Raw genomic sequence first — 13,270 nt, 5'->3', positions numbered from 1 at the left:
CCATTTTTTTCCCTCAAGACTGCTTTGGCTATTCGGGGTCTTTCGTGTCTCCATACAAATTTTTAGATTTTTTGTTCTAGTTCCGTAAAAAATGCCATTGGTAATTTGATAGGGATTGCATTGAATCTGTAGATTGCGTTGGGTAGTATAGTCATTTTCACAGTACTGATTCTTCCAATCCAAGAACATGGTATATCTCTCCATCTGTTGGTATCATCTTTAATTTCTTTCATCAGTGTCTTATAGTTTTCTGCATACAGGTCTTTTGTCTACCTAGTTAGGTTTATTCCTAGCTATTTTATTCTTCTTGTTGCAATGGTATATGGGAGTGTTTCCTTAATTTATCTTTAAGACTTTTCATCATTAGTGTATAGGAATGCAAGAGAGTTCTGTGCATTAATTTTGTATCCTGCTACTTTACCAAATTCATTGATTAGCTCTAGTAGTTTTCTGGTGGCATTTTTAGGATTCTCTATGCATAGTATCATGTCATCTGCAAACAGTGACGATTTTACTTCTTCTTTTCCAATTTATATTCCTTTTATTTCTTTTTCTTCTCTGATTGTCGTGGCTAGGACTTCCAAAACTATGTTGAATAATAGTGGTGAGAGTGGACATCCTTGTCTTGTTCCTGATCTTAGAGGAAATGTTTTCAGTTTTTCACCATTGAGAATGATGTTTGCTGTGGGTTTGCCATATATGGCCTTTATTATGTTGAGGTAGGTTCCCTCTATGCCCACTTTCTGGAGAGTTTTTATCATAAATGGGTGTTGAATTTTGTTAAAAGCTTTTTCTGCATCTATTGAGATGATCACATGGTTTTTATTCTTCAATTTGTTAATATGGTGTATCACATTGATTGATTTGCATATATTGAAGAATCCTTGCATCCCTGGAATAAATCCCACTTGATCATGGTGTATGATCCTTTTAATATGTTGTTGGATTCTGTTAGCTAGTATTTTGTTGAGGATTTTTGCATCTATGTCCATCAATGATATTGGCCTCTAGTTTTCTTTTTTTGTGACATCTTTGTCTGGTTTTGGTATCAGGGTGATGGTGGCCTCATAGAATGAGTTTGGGAGTGTCCCTTCCTCTGCAATTTTTTGGAAGAGTTTGAGAAGGATGGGTGTTAGCTCTTCTCTAAATGTTTGATAGAATTCACATGTGAAGCCATCTGGTCCTGGACTTTTGTTTGTTGGAAGATTTTTAATCACAGTTTCAATTTCATTACTTGTGATTGGTCTGTTCATATTTTCTATTTCTTCCTGGTTCAGTCTTGGAAGGTTATACCTTTCTAAGAATTTGTCCATTTCTTCCAGGTTGTCCATTTTATTGGCATAGAGTTGCTTGTAATAGTCTCTTAGGATGCTTTGTATTTCTGTGGTGTCCGTTGTAACTTCTCCTTTTTCATTTCTAATTTTGATTTGAGTCCTCTCCCTCTTTTTCTTGATGAGTCTGCCTAATGGTTTATCAATTTTGTTTATCTTCTCAAAGAACCAGCTTTTAGTTGTATTGATCTTTGCTATTGTTTTCTTTGTTTCTATTTCATTTATTTCTGCTCTGATCTTTATGATTTCTTTCCTTCTGCTAAATTTGGGTTTTGTTTGTTCTTCTTTCTCTAGTTCCTTTAGGTGTAAGGTTACAGTGTTTATTTGAGATTTTTCTTGTTTCTTGAGGTAGGCTTGTATAGCTACAAACATCCCTCTTAGAACTGCTTTTGCTGCATCCCATAGGTTTTGGATCGTCGTGTTTTCATTGTCATTTGTCTCTAGGTATTTTTTGATTTCCTCTTTGATTTCTTCAGTGATCTCTTGGTTATTTAGTAATGTATTGTTTAGCCTCCATGTGTTTGTGTTTTTTTACGTTTTTTTCCCTGTAATTGATTTCTAATCTCATAGCATTTTGGTCAGAAAAGATGCTTGATATGATTTCAATTTTCTTAAATTTACTGAGGCTTGATTTGTGACCCAAGATGTGATCTATCCTGGAGAATGTTTTGTGCACACTTGAGAAGAAAGTGTAATCCTGCTGTTTTTGGATGGAATGTCCTAAAAATATCAATTAAATCTATCTGGCCTATTGTGTCATTTATAGCTTCTGTTTCCTTATTTATTTTCATTTTGGATGATCTGTCCATTGGTGTAAGTGAGGTGTTAGAGTCCCCCACTATTATTGTGTTACTGTCGATTTCCTCTTTTAGAGCTGTTAGTAGTTGCCTTATTTATTGAGGTGCTCCTATGTTAGGTGCATATATATTTATAATTGTTATATCTTCTTCTTGGATTGATCCCTTGATCATTATGTAGTGTCCTTCCTTGTCTCTTGTAACATTCTTTATTTTAAAGTCTATTTTATCTGATATGAGTATAGCTACTCCAGCTTTGTTTTCATTTCCATTTGCATAGAATATCTTTTTCCATCCCCTCACTTTCAGTCTGTATGTGTCCCTAGGTCTGAAGTGGGTATCCTGTAGACAGCGCGTATATGGGTCTTGTTTTTGTATCCATTCAGCAAGCCTGTGTCTTTTGGTTGGAGCATTTAATCCATTCACGTTTAAGGTAATTATCAATATGTATGTTCCTATGACCATTTTCTTAATTGTTTTGGGTTTGTCTTTGTAGTTCTTTTTCTTCTCTTGTGTTTCCCGCTTAGAGAAGTTCCTTTAGCATTTGTTGTAGAGCTGGTTTGGTGGTGCTGAATTCTCTTAGCTTTTGCTTGTCTGTAAAGCTTTTGATTTCTCCATCAAATCTGAATGAGATCCTTGCCAGGTAGAGTAATCTTGGTTGTAGCTTCTTCCCTTTCATCACTTTAAGTATATCATGCCACTCCCTTCTGGCTTGTAGAGTTTCTGCTGAGAAATCAGCTGTTAACTTTATGGGAGTTCCCTTGTATGTTATTTGTCGTTTTTCCCTTGCTGCTTTCAATAATTTTTCTTTGTCTTTAATGTTTCCAATTTGATTACTACGTGTCTCGGCATGTTTCTCCTTGGGTTTATCCTGTATGGGATTTGCTGTGCTTCCTGGACTTGGGTGGGTATTTCCTTTCCCATGTTAGGGAAGTTTTCAACTCTAATCTCTTCAAATATTTTCTTGCGTCCTTTCTCTCTCTCTTCTCCTTCTGGGACCCCTATAATGTGAATGTTGTTGCGTTTAATGTTGTCCCAGAGGTCTCTTAGGCTGTCTTCATTTCTTTTCATTCTTTTTTCTTTATTCTGTTCCACAGCAGTGAATTCCACCATTCTGTCTTCCAGGTCACTTATCCGTTCTTCTTCCTCAGTTATTCTGCTATTGATTCCTTCTAGTGTAGTTTTCATTTCAGTTATTGTATTGTTCATCTCTGTTTGTTTGTTCTTAATTCTTCTAGGTCTTTGTTAAACATTTCTTTCATCTTCTCCACCTTTGCCTCCATTCTTTTTCTGAGGTCCTGGATCATCTTCACTATCATTATTCTGAATTCTTTTTCTGGAAGGTTGCCTATCTCCACTTCATTTATTTGTTTCTCTGGGGTTTTATCTTATTCCTTCATCTGGTACATAGTCCTCTCTCTGCCTTTTCATCTTGTCTATCTTTCTGTGAGTGTGGTTTTTGATCCACAGGCTGCAGGACTGTAGTTCTTCTTGCTTCTGCTGTGTGCCCTCTGTTGGATGAGGCTATCTAAGAGGCTTGTGTAGGTTTCCTGATGGGAGGGACTGGTGGTGGGTAGAGCTGACTGTTGCTCTGTGGGCAGAGCTCAGTAAAACTTTAATCCACTTGAGTGCTGATGGGTGGGGCTGGGTTCCCTCCCTGTTGGTTGTTTGGCCTGAGGCAACCCAACACTGGAGCCTACCTGGGCTCTTTGGTGGGGCTAATGACAGACTCTGGCGGGGCTCACTCCAAGGAGTACATCCCAGAACTTCTGCTGCCAGTGTCCTTGTCCACCACAAGCCACAGCCACCCCCCGCCTGTGCAGGAGACCCTCTCAACACTAGCAGGTAGGTCTGGTTCAGTCTCCCCTGGGGTCACTGCTCCTTCCCCTGGGTCCCGATGCACACACTACTTGGTGTGTACCCTCCAATAGTGGAGTCTCTGTTTCCCCCAGTCCTGTCGAAGTCCTTCAATCAAATCCCACTAGGCTTCAAAGCCTGATTCTCTAGGAATTCCTCCTCCCGTTGCTGGACCCCCAGGTTGGGAAGCCTGACGTGGGGCTCAGAACCTTCACTCCAGTGGGTGGACTTCTGTGGTATAAGTGTTCTCCAGTCTATCAGTCACCCACCCAGCCATTCTGGGATTTGACTTTACTGTGATTGCGCCCCTCCTACCGTCTCATTGTGGCCTCTCCTTTGTCTTTGGATGTGGGGTATCTTTTTTGGTGAGTTCCAGTGTCTTCCTGTCGATGACTGTCCAGCAGCTAGTTGTGATTCTGGTGTTCTCACAAGAGGGAGTGAGAGCACGTCCTTCTACTCTGCCATCTTGGTTCCGGTCTCTTATTTGGATTTATATATCTTTATGAGGTATGTTTTTCAGCTATGACAGTTATTTAAACCAAATATTCAAACAAATGCACACAATTCCATTATTAATATATGTTAGTGTAAACAATGACATGTTTCATCTACTAGACTGTAAGCTATTTAAAAGTGGAGATTTTGTCTTCATCATTGTATTCCTAGGACTTTGACTATATGGCATACAGCAAACAGGTATGCAATAAATACTTTGTGAATGAATGACCAAAAATATAGTTAAGTACATTAAAATGAAAATTAGTACACACACACACACACACACACACACACACACACACGTATATGTATAATAGTGTAATGCCTAGTTAGGTAAACAAAATATTACCTAAAATTGACTTAGCCCAAAATCACAATCTGATGGTGTTTAATGGCTCAACTTGTAAATATTACTTTCTTAATGAGGAAATGTTCTCATAAATGAAGATATCATAGTTATCCTATATAACATATGAGAATCTTTCCTTTCAAAGTGAACCATCAGTGTTATAAGGAATGAATATAAAGTTAACAAAAATAAAGCAAAACCAGTAGAATAACTGTTTCCATAATAGAACAATGTAAACATGACCCAGCACAAACAAAACTGTAAAAGTATTAAAAATTAGACTTTTGGGCTTCCCTGGTGGCACGGTGGTTGAGGGTCTGCCTGCTAGTGCAGGGGACACGGGTCCGAGCCCTGGTCTGGGAAGATCCCACATGCCGCGGAGCAACTGGGCCCGTGGGCCACAACTGCTGAGCCTGCGCGTCTGGAGCCTGTGCTCCGCAACAAGAGAGGCCACGATGGTGAGAGGCCCGCGCACCGCGATGAAGAGTGGCCCCCGCTTGCCGCAGCTGGAGGAAGCCCTCGTGCAGAGACGAAGACCCAACACAGCCCAATAAATAAATGAATAAATAAATAATAATGTAAAAAAAAGAAAAATTACAGATAATTTAAAAAAAAAATTAGACTTTTGAAATAACAACTTAGAAATAAAAATAAAATAACAGCATTTTTATTTTAAGACTTAGTTTATATCCACTAGTCTCATTAAGAAGCTGATAGCTCCTTCGCATAATTTTCACCATGGTATGAATCTTCCTTTCATGTTTTATTTTTTAATTTAATAATAAATCATCTCATTATTAATATAAGTATTTCTGATACTAAATTACACTTAGTTCTTTTATGGTACTTAAAGCAAAGAAGCCCTCACTGCAATTTTATTTGAAAAAAAAATTAGATGCGCACACAAAATAATATTCTAGTAGCTTTTTAATTCTAACTGCATCTTTAAAAGGAAAGATTCAAAGAGAAATGTAAGCAAAATAAAGAAAACAAATGCTGTTCCCAAAAGAGGATTCATAATATCTATATTTTTTGCTAACATGATATAATAAATTGCTAAGGATTATAGGAATTATTATATAAATTACATTTAGTAAAAAATTTACCTTATAAAAGCTGAGATACAGAATGACTCTTTTAGGGGAACTTCCCTAGCGGTCCAGTGGGTGAGACTCCCTGCTCCCACTGTAGGGGGCGCGGGTTCGATCCCTGGTCAGGGAACCAAGATTTCACATGCCGTGCAGCGCGGCCATAATAAAAAAAAAAAAAAAAAAAAAAAACAACACCAAAATGACTCATTTACAACATGAGTAAAACTTAAGCTGAATTTTATGGATATCTACCAATCAATCTTCCATGCCCAAACTATATGTAGGGTCTTTCACTCTTAAAATGTATTGCAAGGGCAGTATGGAGCTGAAGACTATAAAATGTATAAAATGGAAGGTATATTAAATATGGAAGTACTTCTGTAGCAAATGGTATCACTGTTTTTCATTTTTAATAACATTATAAAACTTCCTGGAAAGCTTTTTCCCTCATTCTCAGGTTTATAGTTCCCTTAGTTATGAAAGTTTGATGTTATCTAAAAATGTATCCATGATTTATTGATTGTACTCTAATAATGCTTAAGTAAGAAGAAAAAAGAAGCTATAACACTTAAAAGATCAAAACAAAATAAAAACAAAATAAGCAAAGCCAAATTTAGAAGCAAAACTATCCCATTGACACCTACCTCCTGGAAATGCCATTAGCCAGACATTTACGGCTACAGGATTTAGAGGAGAGGGGTGATGACGTTGGGGACAAGTTGAGAGGGGCAATCAAACTGCTGATGATCTCAGTCAACTGTGCACTCTGCAACAAAACAGTAAATCTTTTACTACTGCTAAGCAAGGAATATGGTTAAATCTCAGACCTTTAGTGCCTATTAAAGTTTAACTTCTCATGAAACAAGTAAATGTTTATGTTTTAGTAAATATTTTACTCTACAAAGACAATTTACACCATTACTGATTTTTCCATTATTATAAATAAATCTACATTTTAAAGTACTCCTTTTTTTCCATATGCTTTTTTGCTTCAGTTCTTTTGTCTACTCATCCTATCCTCTAAAACATTTAAGCTCAGCTGATAGAATCTACATAAATATTTTCTTTGAGGCAGCCAAATTAATAATAACAAACTCATAGCTATAATTTATTAAGTGCTCATTATGTGCCAGGCACTATACTAAGCACTAAACATAGAATATTTCTAATCTTTACAACTAACCTGCAAAGTATATAATATTAGAACTACTGATACTACTATTATTAAAATCAATTACAGATGAGGAAGCTGAAGCAAAGACAGGTTAAGCAGCTCGATCATGGATTATAAAATTGGTAAGAAATGGAGCTAGGATTCAAACTTAGGCTTGAATCCTATATCATACTGCTTCTCAATATTTTTCCTAATTCGAATATACCAGTTTTTTCAGGTACCACAAATTTTCATTGACCCTTATCCTAAACTTATATGTAAGATATTTGTAATATACAATAAATATTATATTATTCTCAAAACAGTCACATACAACAATTATAATAAGCATAAGCCACATCAATGGAAAACAGTACACTTCTACAAAAGAATGACAACATTTTTCATTACACATGTAATCCATCATAGTTCATTGTAGAAAAAAGGGAAAGTATGAAGAGGTTTCAAAAATGAAAAGAAAATAACCTGTAATCATATTTCACAGAGAAAACCATTGCTAATATCTTGGTATATATCCATACCCCAAGAAAAAACTTTTTATTTTGAATATATGTGAGCATGAGTGTATGTACAACATGCACACATGCACACACACATCCTTTTAAGTAAATTATGCTGCATCAATTTTCTAAAATCTGGTTTTCTTACTTAATATAGTGTGACTATATTTTTAAAATATATAGACATATTTCACTGTTTTATTAACTGAAAGATATTCTATTCTAAAATAGAAGGGCATATGGAATAATTATTTTGCAACTCTTTATTTGTATGAAACAAATAACATGCTATTAGAAATGAGACTAAAGAATATGATAGAGCTAAATATAATATTTGAACTCTTCAAAAAGTCTTCCATGAAAAAGACCCTGAAATGTTTTCACCACTTATTTTCTTGAAAAATAATACATATCTTATGACTTTATTTTTTAAATTATTACACATTTTTAGATTAAAGTTAGTTTTCAAAATCACCAATACATTCTTTATCCATCTATCAAGTATTCATTAATTTGGTCATACAAAGAAATTTATAGAGTACACTCTTCTCATTGTTCCACCTCCAAGAATATCTAAAAATCTTCTTAGCCATTGGAGGTTGCTAATCAGTATGTGTGAATAACTGGTCCAGAGTGACAGCGTCACAACCAACCTCCAGCTTTACCCTAACAACCACCCCACTCCTGCCCAATAAAACCTCATATACTTGAGTCCATATTTGGGATAGAAAATTCACGGTAAAAATGAATATAAAAGTAAAATTAGGAGAGGCATAATTTGAACTCTGAAAAAAAAATAATCAATTTTAAAAGTCAAAACACTTACTAGCTATTTATAATAAGGTTTCTAATGTAAATATACCAGTGTGAAATTTATTTTAAATTATCTGAAGTTCTAAAATAATGTCACCTTTCAATTTATGAACAAAATATGTTATCTAATAATGGAAGTATGCATTAATACTATGAATCAATGTTATTTTTTAAAACACATATCAGTCTACAACCCAATAGTGCCTTTATATCTTAACTGCCAACTCTTTAGTTGTTTTTGAGGAACATAAATAAGTTTGGTAAGCAAAACGTTCCTCTAACAGTAAATTTAATCAAGTCAAAGGATTACCTGATCTTTATTCAAGTTCCACTATGGTAGGCAAACAGTTATATACCAATAGATTATATTTTAAAACATATGTGTAATACCAGGCTTGCTAGCCCTTCTTCCATTTACTCACCCCTAGACTGTCTTCTTCAATGAGTATTTGAAAACAACTTAATTTTTAATTGGCCTATAAAAACATTATTAGCATATGTTTCAAGAGCACATTACCTGTTCACAGGTAATTTATAAATGACCTCTACAAGTGATTGGTGTTGCCCCTTTCTGCATCCTTTTCCTCTCCATGTCTAGAGCCATTAGTATTCTCACAACTCCTGGTTCCTTTCCCTCCCAAAGCCTCTGACACTCCTGTCAGCAATGGGACTTAAAATGAACATGATACCCAAGGCCACCTTCATAGGTGAGCAACCTGTGCAGTAACATGGGGCTGCACTCAGAAGGATCCCATGTTTGGTTAATGCTCTGCTGTCACTGGCTTAAAACTTAAAACTGTTTTTAACAAAGGGCTGTGCTATTTTGTCCTGGGCCCAGCAAACTAGCCAGTTCTGATGTGAACTCAGGTCCAACCAAACAAACTGGTGCTACCAAGGAGAAAGAAAAAATACAAGAGGGACTTCCCTGGAGGTCCAGTGGTAAAGAATCCGCCTTACAATGCAGGGGAAGCGGGTTCGATCCCTGGTGGGAGAACTAAGATCCCACATGTTGGGGGGTAACTAAGCCCACTCGCCACAACTACTGAGCTTGCATACCTCAACGAGAGAGCCCACCTGCCCCAAACTACAGAGCCCATGCACTCGGGAGCCCACAGGCCACAACTACAGAGCCCATGCACCCTGGAACCCATGCCCTGCAACTATAGAAAAAAAAAAAAAAACCCGCACACCACAACTAGAGAGAAGCCCGAGCGCCGCAAGGAAGAGACCACGTGCCACATCGAAAGATCCTGCGTGCCTAAACGAAGACCCCGCGAGCCACAACTAAGACCCAACACAGCCAAAAAAATAAATAAAATACATAAATAAAATAAATAAATATTAAACAAAAAGAAAGAAAAAATACAAGAAACCTCTTTCCAAAGGATAAGTAGTGACCTACAGGTAAAAAGAGTCAAAGGTCTGACTGATCAAGTGCTCACGTTATTCTGTGTGAAATAACTAGGATCAAACTGAAAAGGTACTGATCCTAAGGGATGAGAGTAGGGGAAAAAAAAGAGGGAAGAGGAATATAACGAGTATTGATTGAAAACACCACTTATATGGTAAAGTGCATTCCAGTTTAACACCAGATAATTACAAAATAACTTTCTGAATTATAAAATATTCATAATAGTATTTTGACAATGCATTGGAAATTGGAAAATTAAGAAAAACTCTAGGCAATTGCAAATTTAACAAATATGGGGTGGGAGAAGTTACTCCACATTCTGACTTACCAGGATTAAGACAGTAGTAATCTGGTACTAAATTATTTCACAATGTATGTCAGAAAAACAACAACAACAACAGAAAAATTAAATATGGGCAGGGATGAGAATACATATTACCCACTGGAATAATGTGATCATGCAGCTGTGGTCCCAACTGAGTATATTCTGGCAGATTCAATATGGTTGCAAGTTAACAAACTCTTAGAAAGCCAGGTTTGTTTAAGAGCCACCAAAGTCTAAATTAAAATAAATGACTTATATTTTTTCTATTTCCTTAGTTTTTCGATTAATCTGCTTACCAAATAAAATATTTTATTTATATTACATTCACTATTTTAAATGTATCTAAGTTTTTGCTCATTTAATATTTTGTAGATATTAGTATCAACATAATCAGCTTTCAAAAATGTCTTACTGCTATTTTTCATTACGTTCACATTGGGCTAATAAATTTACTGTGATTTGCAGTGATGTGTTTTCCTATTCAAGTACAAGTTATGACTCAATTATTCTTATTTTATGTAATGCAGTTGATATTTATTTTTTTATAAAATACCTTCATATTGTCTATTTCTATACATTTGATATTTTGGCTATTATATATGTAACCTCTTCTTCATTTAAATTTTATAAATAATATGAAATAAATTTTAAATATTAATCTTGCAAAAAAATGTTTTGATTTCAAAGGATAAATATAGGACAGAATAATTAAATTTCTGGAGTCATCCATAAGAGGATTTAAATACCACGAAAAGCTTTGGAATCAAAGTAATTTATTAGTTTATTAGACTCTCTATTTCCACGATCATTTTTTAATGAAAGAATCCATATTCTAATGTTATCTTTCACTAAAACTTTCTATCAATAAATTAATCAAACACCCCATTCAGATCTATTAAGTGGTACCACTGTTCTTTCCCCATGAGAAAAGTCCAATGATGAGCTATTTTGTTAGAAAACAAGATTTTCCAACCCTAGTATAAATGAGTTATCACTCTATAGCTATGTACCAACACTTTACATATAATATTTATTTATTTAATTTATTTTAATATTTTAAAAATTTATTTATTATTTGGTTGTGTAGGGTCTTAGCTGTGGCTGGAGGGCTCCTTAGTTGTGGCACGTGGGCTCCCCAGTTGTGGCATGCATGTGGGATCTAGTTCCCTGACCAGGGATCAAACCCAGGCCCCCCACATTGGGAGCGTGGAGTCTCAACCACTGTGTCACTGGGGAAGTTCCACATATTATATTTAAATAACCTTAATTATATCAATATTATAATAGAGACTATATATACTAAATATTTTAATTGTATTTAATGTCAAACGGCCAACTTTAATAACCAATATCTTAAGCAGAGACACACGTTTATTTGAAGAGTTTATAAAATCAATTAAAAGTCATTTTGATGCCATTCACACTTTACTCTTACTTCACATTACCTGTTTTTCTATATTGCGAAGAAGTAGTGTAGGGCTACTTGGTGACATTTCAAAATCTTGCTCTGGTAAAGGATCTTGACTCTCCTGAGGAATCTGGGGATTCCCTGTAGTGTTTAATGAAGCAGCTTGGTCTGTGAATTGGATTTGCTTTTTCAAAATGTCTTTTGGAAGTCGACATTCTTCTAGGATCACTATCCCCTAGACAAATAGCAATTAAAGAGTTGCAATGAAAACAAATTGACTGCTAGATCAACTTTAAGATTACAATGCTCTCGAACCATGCTTTTTATTATTCCTTGGAAATCAGAAAACAGACATTTGGAAGTACAGTTTAACTCTGTAAAAAAGTCACTGATTTAAAACATGTGCAGCTAAAATAACGTATATTTGATGGGTTAGGCTTGCAAAATATTGTCACAAATTACATACAAGAAGTTATTTTTCTTACTGGTTTTAGTTATTAGCATTAAAAGCATGATACATTTAGAATAAAGTAAAAGGCTTATATGCAGAATATGAACATTTCTGACTAAAATTTAGAACATTTTCGGATATAACCTTCTGATATTTTGGTCACTAGCATTTCCACTTGAGTTCTGTATTTAAGCAATCCTAATTTCATAAATCAAAATACCAAAGTTACAAACATCCAAACAATAATCTAACTTTATATTAACTTCTTTCAGAGCACTCTAAAGAACCCCAACCCTGTTGCTGCCAGCCAGGGTTGGCAGGACTGCACCACTGAGAAAAAGTACTCTCTAGGCCAAAGTTCTCATTGCTTACAGAGTAGACGAGTTATTAATAAAGACACAGGTTTTCAACTTTGATGGAGTATTTTCTGAAATGTAAGTAACTGGAGAAATGAATAGGGATCTAGCTGCCTCTGTACTCCCTGCCTACCATTCATACACACACATTCCTCAACTGGCTTGCTGAACTTTCCCCACATTCCCTAGCTTCTTCACTCCAACTGTCCTCACCCTTAAGTCCCTCAGAAATAATGAAGACAGGAGAGAAAGGGCAAAAAGGATTGCACAGATATGATCTTAATGGTTTCACAGTTCTCGTCATAAAATTTCTTCCCTTCCTACCCCTTTTACTACACTTCCCCCTGCAAAGAATAATACATATTATTATTAAATATATGTGTGTGTGTGTGTGTGTGTGTGTGTATATATATATATATATATACACACTTTTTTGGGGGCAAAATGTCAATAAGTTCCTATAGGCTAGTTGGAAAGGTATTAAATGCCTAATGTGGCTAAAATATTATATTCTTGGAATGAAAAATAGACTAAAACATTAATATAAGCATAGAGTATTTCAAGATGGGACAAATTAAATAATTGCTGTGGGCTAGGCTTATATCATGTATAAGTACTATACATAGGATGGAAACCACCTATAGATTATATGTCATATATAAGTAGTCTTAGTTTACACTGTAATTTAGAGAATATATCACTTTAGAATTAACATATTCAGATATTGTATTAAACATACATTTTATTATTTTATAGTAATATATTACAAATGATGCTTGGTAAAAGTAACATTTCCTTTTTTACCTATACTTGTAACAGTGCTACTAACTTTTACAAAGATAAAAGGACCCAACTGTTGATCCCATCTCAACGACTATTTTCATAGAATGCACAAATACGGCTGTCAAG

General features: G+C 35.2%; 1 protein-coding gene and 1 pseudogene across 2 annotated transcripts in view; both read right to left on the bottom strand.

Moving 5' to 3' along the window:
- Nucleotides 1-13,270, bottom strand: part of LOC309630740 (tigger transposable element-derived protein 1 pseudogene) — a 213,618-nt pseudogene that overhangs the window by 71,497 nt on the left and 128,851 nt on the right. The window lies entirely within an intron of this gene.
- The window catches only part of KANSL1L (KAT8 regulatory NSL complex subunit 1 like), a 149,587-nt gene that overhangs the window by 80,025 nt on the left and 56,292 nt on the right, over nucleotides 1-13,270 (bottom strand). Inside the window, 2 exon segments of the mRNA XM_082396355.1 lie at nucleotides 6,568-6,689; nucleotides 11,592-11,789. Coding sequence (XP_082252481.1) covers nucleotides 6,568-6,689; nucleotides 11,592-11,789 — 320 coding nt within the window.

This window comes from Balaenoptera borealis (genome assembly GCF_965194805.1).
Source record: "Balaenoptera borealis genome assembly, chromosome: 6".
NCBI lineage: Eukaryota > Metazoa > Chordata > Mammalia > Artiodactyla > Balaenopteridae > Balaenoptera > Balaenoptera borealis.
This window is presented reverse-complemented; position numbering and strand designations above follow the sequence as displayed.